General features: G+C 36.9%; 1 protein-coding gene across 2 annotated transcripts; it reads right to left on the bottom strand.

The window, feature by feature from the left end:
• Positions 1–417: 417 nt before the first annotated feature.
• Positions 418–6,227, bottom strand: LOC136222060 (BEL1-like homeodomain protein 6). 2 transcript variants are annotated; one of them, XM_066009538.1, is made up of 6 exons: positions 5,774–6,227; positions 5,480–5,558; positions 3,779–4,733; positions 2,287–2,666; positions 2,114–2,174; positions 418–1,368 (listed from the first exon to the last, which is right to left on the bottom strand). In XM_066009538.1, the coding sequence occupies exons 3-6, from the start codon at positions 4,667–4,669 to the stop codon at positions 667–669; spliced, it is 2,034 nt and encodes a 677-aa protein (XP_065865610.1). In that variant the 5' UTR covers positions 4,670–4,733; positions 5,480–5,558; positions 5,774–6,227; the 3' UTR covers positions 418–666. The 2 variants fall into 2 exon arrangements, with proteins under 2 accessions (XP_065865610.1, XP_065865609.1); XM_066009537.1 differs by having other exon boundaries at positions 5,480–6,227.
• Between the last annotated feature and the right edge of the window lie 10,897 nt (positions 6,228–17,124).

Here is a 17,124-nt window from a genome sequence, read left to right on the forward strand (position 1 = left end):
ATTCCTCTGTATTTATTGACTGACAGTATTTTATTAATATGTAGGCAGATCTCTAATTGCAATAAGATCGCAAAAAAGTGTTGTTTGACTAAATGAACATTATTTTCCAACCCTATACTCCTACAGTGTATAAGCTGCTTTTTTGCTCATAATTGGTGAAAATTGTCTACAAAGGGGTCAATGAAAAGATGATGTGGAAATGACAATTTGGGTTATTATGTTTAAATCTTGTGGTGTCAGAAAAATTATCATCTTTAAGATTATGTGAACTTCTAAAACGGGTTATATGGTATCCTAGTTGTAAATGATATTTCTACGGAAAGGATAATGATATTGGTAGATTGATGATTATTTTGGTGCTTTACAGCTGATCCACAGTTGCAAAAGTATATGACAGGTTGCTATCACATATCATAATTGAAATAACAATCAGCCGAGTCATACCATCTTTATTCAAGCCAGGACTTTTTTTTTTTTTTTTTTTTCCGATACCAAAGTTGTCATTAATTGTACACTTTCTTCCCAAATATTAGACAAAAATATGTATCTTTACAATATGCTAATCTTCCAACCAATTCTTTTTGATATGCTACAACTGTGTTTTATGCACAACCTTCTTCTTTTCACCAATTCAAAGTGACATAAATCTTCCTAAACGAAATTATTTCATGCGACGAAATCGTGTAATAAATGTGACGAACTGAACCTGTGTTGCCTGTTCCCAGGGTTCAGGCATTCGAAATCTGTGGTCTCCGCCCCCACAGAAGATCCTGCTTCACCATAGATATCATCCCCTCTCATGGAAATAAAACTATGATGGTTTGTAGCAGACATCGGTAGGTTACCACCCTCACAGTGCTGTAACCCCAACGTAAGAGACACTCCACTTCCACTCCCGAACCTCCCTACATCTGACATGTGATAAGCTGCAGCTGCTGCTGCCATATATCTGTCACCACCTCCGTCTGAGTGAACAATGGCATCGGAGAAGAGACCACAATCATCCATACTAGGTCTATGCTCCTCCCTTAGCTTTAGCAATCGATATTCGGTTACAGCATCTCCGTGCATCAAATTTTGGAAATCGTTTCTTGTAGCTGAACCTACCATATCTCCATCATGAATGTGGTCAGATTTGGAATCCATCAATTGTCCAGGACTGCATCTTTCATTTGCTGCTGAACTAGCAGTTTGTTGCATTTCTTCGCCTCTATCTTCAGATGTTCTCATGTCACCTTTCAATGCTTTGGCTGCATTTTCAGAAGAAGAAATGGAGTCCAACTCTACATCACCAATCTCTTCTTTGTACATCTCCTCAACCATGGGCTTCCAAAGACGCACACGTGCATTGATGAACCAATTTGAGACCTGAACAAAGTGACAGACTTCCATGAATGGATAATATGAAAGAGCACCTTATCTAGTGTTTATGTGGATAATCATGGCCCATATTTATTAATGATGACAACTCAAAATCGTAAAAAAAATTAAAAAATTGCGTTGAAAGAAATATTCCAAGTATGAGTGAACATATATGACAAAAATAAGTAGTGAAGAGTAAAAATCGAAAAGATATCAAACATTTCCAAGGATTTATCAAATGTTGCTAAAGGACTAAACTTGACAGACACAACCAGCTCTCCAAGAACTTCGTAACATGATATCAAATCTTTACCACTTGCTTCCAAAAGGTCATGTAATCACTCAGAACTTGACTCGTGTTTCTAAATAGACACAAGAAAATGTTGAATCCAACAAACCGTGTATGCTACATTCTGAAATTTCATTAATTCGCAATTCTGAATTCTAAATCCATTATGCTTTCTGAATACTTTGCAACTGATGCTCTGCCTGACCTTTCAAAGTATTTTTTTTTGCATCTGCTTTCAAATATAAATGTTATGGAACCGTTTGAACCAAAAGCTCGAGCTAATAGTTAAAGGTCCACTTCATATTACGCGAAAGCACACTTGGGCTTGAAGCGTGACAACACAGGCCCATATCAAACCAAAACTCTGGGAAAAAGAGAACTCTAACTTTGATTTGCTTATAATAGAAAAAGGCTTTTCTAGTCTTTCAATGCTGATCCCTAGATAAATATCAGTCATTTTACCTGACTTCTAGTCAAGCCGGTCTGCCTTGCCAGCATGATCTTGTCAGAGTCCTTCGGGTATCTGAAAACATCAGAATAAGCCATTACTATACTTAAAAAAGATGTCCTCAACACAAACAGCACGAAAACTAAATAGAAACAATGCTAGATTTGGGTATAGTCAGCGGACATACGGATGAAGGAAATGCTCAAACAGCCAAGCACGAAGAACTGAAACCGAGCTTTCAGGTAAACCCCTTTGTGGTCTCCATGCATGTTGCTGCATCATACCAAGTTGCTGAAGAGCTCTTTGTTGCCTAAGCTGCTGATCAACATACCGGAGGCGAGTTATTCCAACACCTTTACCGTTTTCAGAAGTTTCTTGCTCCCCGAGGCTTTTACGGGTTGCCTGAATCTGGCTGCTTATTGCATCACGCAAACACCGAAAGTGGCGGGATATAGTCTGCAGGGCAAGGGCAGTGTATGGTTTAGCTGCCCCACATCCAGCTATTACATCAAATGAAGACACCACAATCTGCATCTGATGATAATACTGTTTGTACCTTCTATCAACCTGTGATAATAGACGATCCGAAATTAGACCTCATAGGAAAATAGAAGGTCAAGATATTAAATTGATGAGTTTTAGAAGGTCTCTAAGGCTTTGAATAATTAAGATGTTGTGGATGTCATTTATATATTGACATTATTGTTGTCATACTCAAAGAATAATGATCTATAACACAGTTAAACAGGAATGACTTTAAACGAAATGGTAATTTTTAGGAACATAAACCAGTAAAAAAAAAGGTCAGGACGGGGAAAATATAGTGAACTATTCTGTAAAATAAAAGAAGATGCAAGGACCAATGCATAGCCATATTGCTGTCCTTGCAATACTCTTAGAGATGTCACATGCATAAGGCATTAATCGAGGCTAAAACTATGGTGTAATATCTACAAATGAATATGAACATATCATCACCACTATTTCATATTGCTGAACAAGAAGAAAAATACTGCCAAGGTGCTACCTGAACCTAGAGATCTTAATATGAGGTATAAAGCTGAAAAAGAAACCTCTAATCCCATGGTTTCTCAGAAACACCTAAGAGTGAGCAATATGAAATAGCATATTGAGTATAAAGAAAAACTTTGTGGCAAAAGAAGTTGCTTCTCTAATTCAATTGAGTATCTCCACAAGCGAAAAGCATAAAACTTTCTCTTTGAAGAACATAAAGTAGCATGAACGACGAGATCATCTTAACATGCACAATGTCAGAACTGCTAATCAACTCAGTATGGCATGAGCCATGATGAAGTCATCTATATCTTTTGCTGAAGTAAGCACGATTTTTTAAGCAGACACTTTATTATTAGTATGCGCTCAATCAACTGCTTGCTGTTTCTCTTTTCTAAGATTTGCAAATCACAAAATTACAGGGTCCTCATGTTTCTCCTTTGGTCTATCTGCTTAAAAAAACAGATGGATAAAGCCTAAACATTCATCAGCTGAACAAAGCCAAATTGTTTCTAAGAATTCAGAATCTTGCAATAAGTTGAGAAAAACAGTCCAGCAGTGCAGAGAAATTAACACGTTCACTTCAAGAATAAAAAATATCAGACAAGGAGCAGAATGTACCAACTCGGGAATAGACTAAGAAATCAACTATGCATTGCTCTTACCTCATCCAACATAGACAATAGCTTTGTCAATTTATTCTGTAATTCTTGTCTTTCTGCATTTGAAAGTTCACTAGACAAATTATTAGTAGATTCCTGAGGGTTGGAAGAGACATTCTTTGATTGGTTTTCGTCCTCCTTAGAATTGTTCATTCCATGCTCATTTGCGATTTGGTTTCTCTCTTTGTCCGGCTGCTTTAGAGCTTTTCGGACATTGACAACTTCATCGAGCAGTTGTTGTGCTGCCTTGAGGTACTTAGAACTTGGAACAGTTCTTGCAACACTTGTCATCCCATACGGAGATAAATCCCCTTTATTTGAATCTTGGTTGCCTCCAGAAAAACCAGGTGGTAGAAATTCAGCGTTTTTCGACTGTTCATCTCTAGAAGTGCCATTCCTGTTACTACCCTCGCCCATAATTGATGAACTAGGACTTAAAAATGAAGCCAGGCCTGGATTAGAATTCCTGTATGAGATGGAGGACATATGAATTCCAGATGGAATTTGTGTACCGAGACTGAGGGACAATCCCTGGCCCTGCAAGTTCTGTCCGCTGTGGAGAATGCTGGAAGGTCCAGCCATTGAATGCATAACTAACATCTCATTTCTACCATCCCTCCATGCATTAAAATCATGGTCCCCTATCCGTGATCCTCCAAGATTTGACAAGATTTCCTGCTGCTGCGGGTTTGAATCTGAAGCCTCAACAGACTGAATTTCAATGCAGTTGCTTTGCTGCTGGGAATTCCCACCCAAATTATCGGAGAATGATCCAGGATTCATGTACATCATCACATTTCCAGGAAGACCTTGTGCCTCCTGATACGAACCTGGCATATATACCATTGGGACAGCATCTCTTTGGTTGTTAGAATTGGCATAATAAGTAGCCATATCTATTATTCAAGTCTTCAGATTTTCGTGCCCGACGACTTAGATTACACAACCTTAGGAGGAACTGCAAGATGCCATTTGAAATAACTTCCATTACCAAGAACTCTTAAGTATTATATATATATATCCAAACAAAACTGAAGTGCAATCTTTGTATTAGAATATTATAAGCTTTCACATGCAAATTGTGCTTGTTCCCCCTTCTCCAGAAAGGATTCAGCAGGCAATACATATATTAACAAGCAACCGACATAAAGCTGAAAACATTAGACACCATAAGCAAATTGAACAAAACAAGTAGAAGCATCAAGCAGCATAAGATCCCTGCACGTGAATACCCATACAATTACTAATAACTTCCATTTGATTTCAGGATATACAAGAAAATCATTGGAAAAACAATTATCAAGTGAGTGTAGAAACGAAATCCAAACCTAAAAATTTCATTTAAAAGCACCACTGAGGCCTAAGAAGAAGGCAACTGAATAAAATTAAAAAAAGAATAATGGATCCTGAAAAATTCAAATAAAATCTACCCTCAAAATTAGGAGAAAAGAAGAGTGTTTATGAACAATAACATAAAATACCATAAAACAAGAAAGACAAAAGCATAGTCTGCAAATCCCAATAGATATGCACTTAAAAAAAATAAAGTAAGTTTCTTTCTTATAATCACCATCGTCATCTAATCATCTTCCTCCAGGCACAGAGAGACAGAGGAGAGAGAGATGGAAAAAGAAAGAATAATAAAATAAGAAATTGTAGAGAAAAGGGATAAAAAGTCCAAGAAATTGAAGAATAAAAAATTACCTGGAAACCAGTAACTGTTGTGGGTGTTTTGGGGAACAGAAAACCTCAAAGACACCAATGGATCCGCTGATAAACAAATCTGATCCCAATACAACAAAATCACAACATAATAATAATAATACTTGGTTCACAAGAACACCTCTTCAGCTATGCACACATACAATTTACAAAGAATATACAGTAGTAAGTAATAATAAAAATCCTATCTTTCTTTGTTTCTTTATTTTTTTGACTTTTAATTTTGCTCCCTCAAAAGCAAAAAGAAAAGGAAGTGATAATTGAAATTGCTCTCACTTTTGATATTTTGCTCTCATCTCATCACATATTCTCCAACCATCATTCCATTAAAACCCCACGTGAGCATCTCTGTGAAATTAAGAAAAAAGATGATGAGTTTGGGAGTGGGGTAATTCCTGTTTTTGAAGGGGATTGGGTTGCCAGAAGAAGAAGAAGTAGTTGGTGCTTGACTAATTGTATGTAGTTGTCGCTATTGTAGCTGTTGTAGAAATTGCTTAATCTAGTTGAAGCTGCTGTTGTTAGCAATTTCGTTTGGATGGTTGAAGATTGTGTTTGGTTAACAAGTTCAATCTCTAACTACCAGTTGGTAGACCTAAAACCCTCCCTTAAACCCCTTTCTCTTCTCTTCTTCTCAAACACCATCCTCTCTCTCTCTCTCTCTCTCTCTCATCCTTTACCATGGATGGATGGAACTTGGAAGGTGTGGCTTTCCTGCAATATCCCACCATATTCTAATCTTTTTCTTTTCCTAAGAAACAAAATATAAAAAAACAAAAAATTAAATAATTACCTACAATATTTATTTCTTTTTATTTGTTGGACTTATTTATTGAGTATTTATTTATTTGTTTGTTATGTTATTCATTTCAAAATGTAAGAAGACCACTATTAGGTGCCCATAATATATCACCACATTTGTCTTTTTCTTCTCACTAATATTTCTCCTATTCTTTTCTTTAGTATCTGTATTTTCTTGTATTTTCTTTTTACAATTAAGGGCAATTTTAGTGAATAACGGTCTCAAATCGTTCAAATTAGAGATCTCGACTTCAAATCCTATATACAAAAATTTAAGTGAAAGAGGATCTATCTAAAATGGTATTTGACGAGTCTCAAACTGAATATCATTGATAAAAAGAGGAGGAACAACCACTCATTGAAAATGATTAGAAAGAGAGTCGGACATCAGAACAAGCCAAAAAGCTATTTGGTTCACTGAGTGTCTAATGAAAGATACTTGGTGCATTTGTTGATACCTATTGGCAAGTTTATTATGGGCAGACACGTTCCTCTTATCCCCTTTTGGAAGATCTACAATGTCAAGTGTGTGGTTCGGGGTCTTCGTATACCATTTCAAAAGGTATCTTCTCCGTTCCTGAGTGAACAGTCTTGTTTGCAGGAGAAGATAATGCTCTTGCTATCACCAAGTCCCATATTCTCGGTTTGTACTTGCACTTGCTTCTCAAAAGGTTCCCCGAGGTCCGGTTGACCACCTCATTTTGTCTATCCATTTGGGGATGGGTAGTAGTACTGAATTTCAGAGTCGTATCAAAGAGAGCCCACAAAGTGTGCCAAAGGTGATTTAGAAACTTAGTATTCTAATTCGAAATAATGCTCTTCGAAACCCCATGGAATCTCACCATCTCCCAAAAGAAGAGTTTATCAATGGCCGAAGCATCATTAGTCTTCTGGCATATGGTGAAGTGTGCCATTTTAGAAAACCGACCAACCACAACAAAGATAGAGTCCATTCATCTTTGTATCCTCGACAACCCTAATATGAAGTCCATAGACAAGTCTTCCTACGGTGTCCAGCACTGGCAGATACATATTTAACCTCGAATTAGTAGCATGCCTCTTGGCGGTTTGGAAAATAAAGCAACACTCCACAATATATGCTACATCTCTCCTCATTCTCAGCCAATAATACTAGGAGCTCACCACTTCAAAAGTCTTGTCCTGACAAAGTGCCCTCCAATACTTCCCTCATATAGATCCTGGAATACTTTCTCCTGAATGGAGGTGCACGATAAACATAGTTGGTTTCCCCTCATAAGACAATCATCAAGTACATGGTAATCTTCTACCATAAGTTGGTTCTTGCAATTCTCCCAAATAACTCTAAAATCTGGGTCTTCCTTGTAACTTCCCCTCATATGCTCAAAACAATCAACTTTAAGAGCTAAAGTCTTGAGAAGTGCATCACTTCATCTTACAGCATCTGCCACATTGTTTTGTTGCCCGACTTTGTGAATAAGTTTATAGGGAACTTATCAACAAAGGCGGACCACCTAGCATGTATCGAGCTCCAAAGTTATTTTTAGCTTCCCAAATACCTCAAAACTTGGTGGTCGGTATAGAGGATGAACTCCTTCCCTGCTAAGTAGTGCTCCCACGTCTTCAAGGCTCACACAGTGTAAAACTCATTATCGTACGTGGCCCATTTTTGCCTCGATTCGTAAAGCTTCTCACTAAAATAAGCCACCGACCTCTTTTATTGCATGAGAACTCCACCGACAGCAACCCCACTTACATGACACTCCACTTCAAAGAGCTTTTCAAAGTCGGGAAAATCTAGTAGCGGCGTGATGCTCAACCTTTCCTTGATCAACGTGAAACTACTCTCTTGCTCTTCTTCCCACTTGAACCCTTTCCCCTTCTTCAAACACTCGGTCAAGGGTGCTATTATAATGCTGAAATTCTGGATGAATCTTTGGTAAAACGTTGTTAATCCATGAAAGCTTTGGATATCTCCCACATTCTTAGGAGTCGGTCAATTCCAGATGGCCCGAACCTTCTCTTCATCAACCCGAATTCCATCCCCATTAACCACATATCCCAAGAAGATCAAGCTCCCCATCACCCAATCACATTTCATGGAATTGGCATATAGTTGGTGCTTTCTCAACAAGTCTAGCACAACCCTCAAATGCTTCATATGTTCCTCCAAAGTTTGACTATGGATGAGAATATCATCTAAGTACACCACTAAAAACTTTCCAATCAATGAGAGGAGAACTTGGTTCATTAATCTCATAAACATGCTTGGAGCATTTATCATCCCAAATGGCATCACTGGCCATTCATACACTCCATCCCGTGTTTTGAAGGCCGTCTTCCACTTATCTCCAGCTCGAATTCAGATCTGGTGATAACCACTCTGCAAATCGATCTTGGAGAAGACCTTCGACCCACTAAGTTGGTCAAAAATCAACGAGTCTTGGTATGGGGAACTTATAATGTATGATAATCTTGTTAATAACCCGACTATTAACACACATGCGCCATAACATGTCTTTCTTTGGGGTAAGCAAAGTTAGAACCGCACATGTGCTCATACTCTGTTGCACGTACCCTACCTCTACCAAGTCTTCAACTTCCCTTCTTATTATTTCACTTTCCTTTAGACTCATTCGGTAATATGGAAAGCTTTACAAACTAGCCCCGAGCACCAAATATGATGTTGGATGTCCCTCAACAGTGATAGTCCATATGGTAATTCTTTGGGAAAGAAATCTTCATACTCTTATAGCATACTCTTCACTTCCCTCGATACTTCTCTATCCTCCAAACTCTTTGGGCCTCCACTAGCCTTCACCATGACCACATATATGAGTTGGATCTCCGCACATTCATTGATAAATGATTGGTGAGTAGGGCACACTATTAATGTTGCCTTCTTCTTTAAATTCGGTTCCCTCATCATAGGGGTTAGCACATACTTCACTTCATCTTTCATGAACCGATACATGTTTCTTCTATCGGCACGAGTAACGTCTCTATCAAATTTCCAAGGTGCCCTAAGAGTAGATGGCAAGAATTTATATCAACATCACAACAGATCTCATCTTCGTAGTCTTTGATAAAATCAGTACCTTGCACCTTTGATCCACTCTCAACTCGCTGATGCTTTTAATCCACCCTACAATATAAAGGCTTGGGTGAGCCTCAAGAACTAATCCAAACTTTCGGACGACGGTATTTCTTATGATGCTTTCTTGGCTCCCTCTATCTATAATCACATCGCACCTTCCCCCTTGCACCAAACAATAAGTTCAGAATAATTGATGCCATTGATCCTCTTCAACCCAGTTAGAAACTAACAACCTCCTAAAAACATGAACGACATGACTATCATCACATTCTCACCATCTTCTTCATCTATCAGCCCATAATACACTTTATCATCCTCTTCATAATCGTCTTCATAATGTTCCATCATATTAGCACTCCTCATCTTGGGATATTAATTAGAGAGATGACCATTACAACGGAAACACTTAAATATGGCCGGTTTGGTATAAGAGTTGTTGCCTTTAGGAGGTGGTGGTGCTCCCCTATAAGGCCTCACATTCCCTATCGGTGTTTGCTCACAATTGGAGCTTTCACCCCACTAGTGCTTGCCACTTACTTCCTTTTATGTACCGCCTTAGACATTTCTCTTCTTGTAAATGAACTATCTCCCCTGGAATGGCGGTAACTATCCCGACTCCTCACATTCAATTGAACTTCCACCTTAAGTGCCAAATTCTGTGCATCTTGTAACCAAATCACCATTTGTGTCCCAATCCTATCTTGGATATTGTATCGTAATCCTTCAAGCTACATCGAAGTCTTTTGACTTTCGGTTTCTGATAATTTTGTCATTGCCAAAAGTCGCACGAATTCCAAAGTGCATTCGTGGATGCTCCTAGTGCTTTGAGAACATCCCTTATATGAGCTGTAAATGTATTGTTTATAATGCAGCGGTAGAAACCGCTCCCTAAGCACTGTCTTTATCCAAAGCCAAGACCGAATTAGATCTCTTCCCCTCTTTTTCTTTCCTCTCTCAATTAGTCCCACCATATCGAAGCTCCCCCTTTCAAATGATATGCTACTAACTGAACTTTTATCTCATCTAGAATGCCGACATATTCGAAGAACTGCTCTACTTCTGAGAGCCAATTTAACAACCCTTCAATATCAAGTTCCGCTCCAAATGAAGGCAAATCTATCTTTAATTTGAAAGCATCATCCCTGCCAAAGTTTCCATCATACCCACCCCTAGCATACTTAGCATACTCAACATTCGCATATGGATTTCTCCCAATAATATCAACATTTGTATCATCAATCAACCCAACATTTCTAGCATTTCTAACATATCCAACACAATCATATCCATCTCTATCACTATCTTCATTATACACAATAACAAAGTTCGATCTCCTTACCTTGTGAGCTTGTGGGCCCCCTTGATACGGGTCTTATGGTGCCAATTTCTCCTCTGTGGAGGTGAATGTGGTGGAGTGGGTTGTCTTTATGGTTGGGGTATCAGAATCTCTTCATTTCTTTATTGGTAACCCCCTACTAATGGTTGGATCACGCTTCACACTTCTATCTTGAAGCTCTCCATAGACGCTCTCATCTCCCTCATTTGCTCATCCGCTTCTCTACGTCCTTCTATTTGAGCTCAAGTTTGCTCCATTGGTAGCTTTCTCATCTCGGTTTTGAAATCCTCCATCTTATTGTCTACAACTTCCATTGATTCTTATGGTAGCCTCGGTTGAACCATTGCCAAAGAAGTCTCAGGTTAGGAAATGATTGGCTCTGATACCATCTGATACGAATTGTGATGATTTTAATCTTAAATAAACAAATAATAATTTATTCACTAGCTAAACTAGTAGGAGTTAATTTTAAATAGGTTAGAAAATCCTACTTCCAAGAGGAATTTGTATTTGATTCATAAAATTTAGTTCACCCTTACAAAAAGAGAAGCTTAAATACCTCCCTGAACTAGGTAGAAAAAGTCTTAAAAGCCCTTGGTAGGATTACAAGATTGAACTAAAATATGAGGAATTAAGATAATGGCAAAATAGTAAATAAGTCTAAATGGCAAAACAATAATTAAACTGAAGCAGAATGATGGCAGGCTTGTCTTCCTTGGCCATGAAGTTGGGCCACACGACGTGTGGCTTATTCGACACGCCACGTGGCTTAGACTTGGGGCAGCCACATTGGCTTGGGGGAAGCCTTCTCAAGATGCATCTGACATGTACCACACGATGTGTTAAGACAGCCACACACCATGTGAATTAGTAGAAAAACTCTAGAAACTTCAACCAGCATTTTACATGGCGTGTGAAGATCTGACACGTCGTGTGGTTCCTCCCCTGTGCAATTCTCCTCCATCTCACTGGCTCACACGGTGTGTGGCTAAGGTGACATGCCGTGTGAACTCCCTTTCATATTAGTGATAACACGACACACATATGAAGTAGAGATAACAAGATTCATGACCGCAATTAGAGATAAAATGAGTTCAAGTTGCAAACTTTATGGGTATAATTATACTATTTATAATGTTAGAGGTAAATTTGATCTTGACCGCCAATATTGAAAGTATGAGTTTATTATTTTTAGATGAAAATGCTTATATCATTCAAATAGATGAAAAAGGTACAAGTACAACAATAAGTAAAAAAACCTCATACAAATATAGGTAAAGCCAATATAAGATGAAAAAAAAGACTACAAAGAGCACACAAAAAAAAGTTACAAAAAGTACAACTAAGTTATATACTTAGCGAGTCAATCCAAATCTGCAGAAAAGCAACTACAATCCAATTTTCATTCCAAACATTCGAATTTGAGTTAATTGTTTTGCAACCACGTAGATTAGTGATCTACGAACAAAATCAACTATTTTCGTTCTTGCTAAATCAGAAAAAAAGTATAAATAAACGAATTATAACTAATAGATACGAATCAGATGAATAACAAAATCCGATGAATTATATGAATTTCAAACCAAGTGAAACTCATAAAAATAAGTACAAAAGTGAACAGAAAGATGGAAGGTTCATTCTTCTTCCTCTAATCAGATCTAATTAAAACGAGGAGAAAAAAAGAGTTGCCGACCCAAAATATGGAGAAGAAGAAGAAGAAAGCGGTGAGAGGAAAAGCAAGGCAGAGAGGCGGACTCTTTTTGTTTATGGATTTTAGAGGTTTATTTTTGATTTGAAGGGCAGGGAGGCTGAAGGCCCTACTTGTAATGCATATTAATTTGAACTGTTTATTTTGAATTAATTAGGCAACATCTATAAGATTTTTGTCATTATCAACTATATAATATATTGTCAAATCATAAATAATATCTTTTCTGAGCATCTTCTAAAATTATATTATATTAAATTAATTTAAATAATAATAATAAATTCATACCAACAAAGCATTGGTCCTTCCTGCAGTACCATCCTTTTCTATTTCCATATAAATAATCAATTATTATATAAGATAAATTCGTAAATATATATTTATTGTTTTGTTTTTTTGATAAAGTAAACATATCTATTAACATAGACTCCATTTCTTAAAAAATAAAATAGACTCCATAGGAATAAAGATTATTAAAAAATAAAAATAAAGAAGCATAATATTTTTTAAGTTCTCACTAGCTTGAAAATGGATGCGTAGATAAATTATAGGCTAGAATGATAAACACCAAAAATATTTCAACTCATAAATGCCGAAAATGATATATTTTTTTTAACTTTATATATATTTTTTTTTAATTTTAAGTTATTAAAAATTGAAGCAATTTGATTGTTAGAAAGTAAGAAATTAATGTCTAATAGAATAGCAAAAAATACTAAAAATGCATGGTTGGAGGATGATTGATTTTATTTACAAAATGTTATTAGTATTAACTACTTATTCATTCAAATATATTTAGGATGGTAAACATGTCTAGCATTTTTCATTACCTAGAAAACGAAAAATTCTTGAAAAAGTTCCCAACAAATTAAATGGGAATGAGATTTTTTTGCAATACCAAAAAATCTCAAAATTGGGATGAAGGTAGAGAATTCAACATCCCAATCTTCTCGGTGTAGATCCGAAACTCCAACTCTATGAAACTCTTAAAATTATAGAGTGGATCGAGAATTGGGTACTTCATTTTTAAAGATTTCGGTTTTGTGGTTTTATCTCTACATTCTTCTGGTTTGAACACTATAAAGTGGCTGATTTGTTTATTAGTGGCTCGCGGGTTTAACACAAAAGAAAGATTCATAATTAACTTAACCATGAGAAACCTAGGGTCATGTGTAATATGATGGTTCATCCACCTTCTAGGGAGGATAGGTTTATGTGACACTTCTAGAAAGATAGCCATCAATACCTCTTAATTCGGTTATAAGGTGCTTGAAAGATTTCATCTTCAAGGTAACGTCAATATGGACTGGGATGTAATTTGTAGCCTTTGTATCCCCTTGAAAGTCAAGTCTTTCTTATGGAAATTAAGCTTGAATTGCCTTCCAATTCATATGCGCCTAAACGCATAACTTGTTGGTGTCCTTATTACTATGCGTGCTTTCTTCCCTATTGATGTGGAGCATACTTTCCAATTGTTTATTAGTTGCCCTTATGTTGCGAGTTGCTGCATAGTCGTATGATTGTTTGTTCCTTGAGATGTGGCGGATGAGCTTTCTTCTTGGCTAATGAAACTATGTCATGACAGCGCATAAGGATAATTTGAGTACAATGGTTGCGGTTAGGGATGTAAACGGGACGGGGCGGGGATTTGGTTTCCCATCCCCGTCCCCGTCCCCGCCAGCTAAACGGGGACAAAAAATATCCCCATCCCCGCCCCACGGGGAAACTGCGGGTACGGGGAATCCCCGTTTACCCATTTAGTACAAAATTATCAATTATAATAAATTTTAAATCACCTAAAAATTGAAATGTACCATATTCATAATTTTATAATTTCATTAAAAAAAATACCAAATATTAAAATCTAGTTTCCAATCCACTTATAACAAAATATTAAAACTCTAAAATTATCATGTACCCAACATTTGTTTGCTAAAATAGTTGTCTTGACAGCTTCTACAAACTGCTCTACTGTTGGTGATGGCATGCACATCCTTTCAGCATCTATTTGCATCCGCTTTGCATTTTCTTCAGGACGAAATAGCAAAATACTATCATCATCTTTCCTGTAGGCTTTCAAGCCTTCAAACTATGTAATACAATTTTCTAGAAATAGAATTCCAGGGGAGGAAAATAAATTCCATGATGGTGTTTCAATTAAATTTCATGATGGTGTTTCAATTGGTTAGAGGTTCGATCCTCTATGTCTACATTTTAAGTAAATATTTTTCATTTCATTTATATATAAACGGGGATTAATCGGGGATTACCCGTCGGGACTTTACGAGTACAGGTACGGGGATCCCCGCGGGACGGGGATACCATTTCCCGTCCCCGCCTATGGGGACCATATTGGTCCCCGTCCCCGCTAAAAAACGGGGCGGGGCCCTGACGGGTACGGATATTCCCCGCCCCAGTTGCATCCCTAGTTGCGGTCTTATGGACTATGTTGAACCAGAGAACTAATTTTCTCTAGAATAATGCCTGGACTTCATCTTATATTGTATTGCTCTCCACTCAATGTTTTTTTACGGATTGGAAGTGGGGATGTAAATGGGGTGGTACATGGATTACATTCCCCACCCCCATCCATGGAATTATTAGGGATTCTCCATCCTCGTCCCTGAATCCTAAACATGGAATATTTTGTCATCGTCCTTGCCCTGCGGGGATTCTCCATTCCCCATTTCAATTTTTATATATATATACAATTTTTATTCTATTTTTCTCCATTTTCTTAGTATTTGACATAGTATAACGATAAAGAATAAGATTGAGTTGTATGGCAAAAATAAAGAATAAAATTGACCTGGCCTAATGACTTTAAAAAGAATCACAAAAAATATATAAAAAATAAATGTTAAACGGGGAATTAATCGGGAATCTGTGGGGATCCCCATGTGGGCTTATTGGAGATGGGTACGGGGATCCTTACGGGGCGGGGATACCTATTCACATCCCCTCCATGCTCCCGCTTGTAGGGAAAAAACAATCCCCATCCTCGGCCCATGGAGATTCTAATCGGGATGCCTCGCCTCCAACGAAGCGGATCCTCGATGGGGACGAGAAATCTTTATCTAGTTTGCAACCTAATTGGAAGGCCAATAACGTTAAGACTCGCGAATATGGTATTATAGAAACCTATGTAGTTCATAGATGGGAGAGACCTATTATCAACTTCACCAATGCAATATAAATGCTTCTATATTTGTCAATGGAAATTGTTATAGGATTGGTGCTATCATCATTGGCCACAATGGCAACTTCGTGGTTTGTCGAATTTTGCTTGAGGAAGGTATGTTGGAGGTTAAGCTCGCAAAATCCATTGCATTGCGTCATACTATTATTTGGGTCCTATCTCTTGAGCTGTAAAATGTTATCATAGACAGAGACATCAAGGTTGTTGTTGATAGTTTTCATTCTTCAAAAATCGATTTGTCGGATTTTAAGAGAATTATCAATGATTGTAGAGATTTGCTTCGTGATAGAGAATATATTCATTTGTCGTTGTAGTATAGTGGTAAAAAGAAGAGGATAGAGAATATATTCATTTAGCTTTTGCTTCTAGATTAATGAATAGGGTTCTTCGTATCGTAACTCGATATGCCATTTTCAATGCTAATTTTTTTTATTTTTTTCCTCTATTCCTAGTTGGTTAATGGATGCGCTTTGTAATGAGTTAATTTTGGAGTAATTCGATTTTCCTTTCCCTTAAAAAATTAAAATAAATAAAAGTTGCTAAACCTAGAAGATTAAAGATTAATCAATAAAATTTTAAAAGAATTATGAGAGTAATAGTTTAACCCAAAATGAATTTACATAAATTTAGTCCGATGAGAAGTTAATGCTGAAACCCAAACAAAGGCCCATCACTTTTTCACACGTGAGTATCCACATTTCCAGTTGCAAACCATCAAAGCACTACAAATGCACTTTTGCTTATCAACATCATTTTACAATTTTCTTTTTCCAATTAAGGATCAATTTGTTGTCACGTTGTTAGTAGAATCAATTTAGTTTAAAATAAGTTTACGAATGATTCCATCTTTTAATTTGATATTTGAGATTAAATTAGTCTAAAATATATATGTCAGTATGAGAAAAAACACGTAATAACTACCAATCATATATTGAAAAATGTCATTTTCAATGAATTTGATTTGAAGTACCAAGAAACTCAAACTTGGTTTTAGACTAAATTGACTCTACTAACCAGTTTAAAGTGCCAAATTGATCATTTTTTTGTTCTTAAATAGGATCAATTTGGCTAATAGGATTAACTTAATCCAATTTTAAGTTTGAATATCAATCCAGCCCTTCAACTTGGTATATAAGGTCGAATCAGTTCAAAAATAACACGTGTCAATATATGATTAACATTTATTTGACATTAGGGATGACAACCGGTAATGCAATCTCATATTTTTTTATCCGTTTATTTTTTGAATTATCTTAACGTGTATACTTTTTGTATTTCATATCCTTCTCATTTAATTAGCAGGTATCCACGGGTACCCTTACCCGTTAAGAATCAACACATTAAATATTTTTTTTGATAGAAATTGGGACGAGACAGACCTTGAGCGGAGAGAGCACCCATTGCCCAAAAACTGTCAAACCCGTCATATATTAATAAAAGAAAAGGTGAGTGTTTGAACAAGAGAAGAGGAAGGAGAACAAATAAGAGGAATGGGGAAGGAGAAAAGTTC

This window comes from Euphorbia lathyris, chromosome 3, assembly GCF_963576675.1.
Source record: "Euphorbia lathyris chromosome 3, ddEupLath1.1, whole genome shotgun sequence".
Lineage (NCBI taxonomy): Eukaryota > Viridiplantae > Streptophyta > Magnoliopsida > Malpighiales > Euphorbiaceae > Euphorbia > Euphorbia lathyris.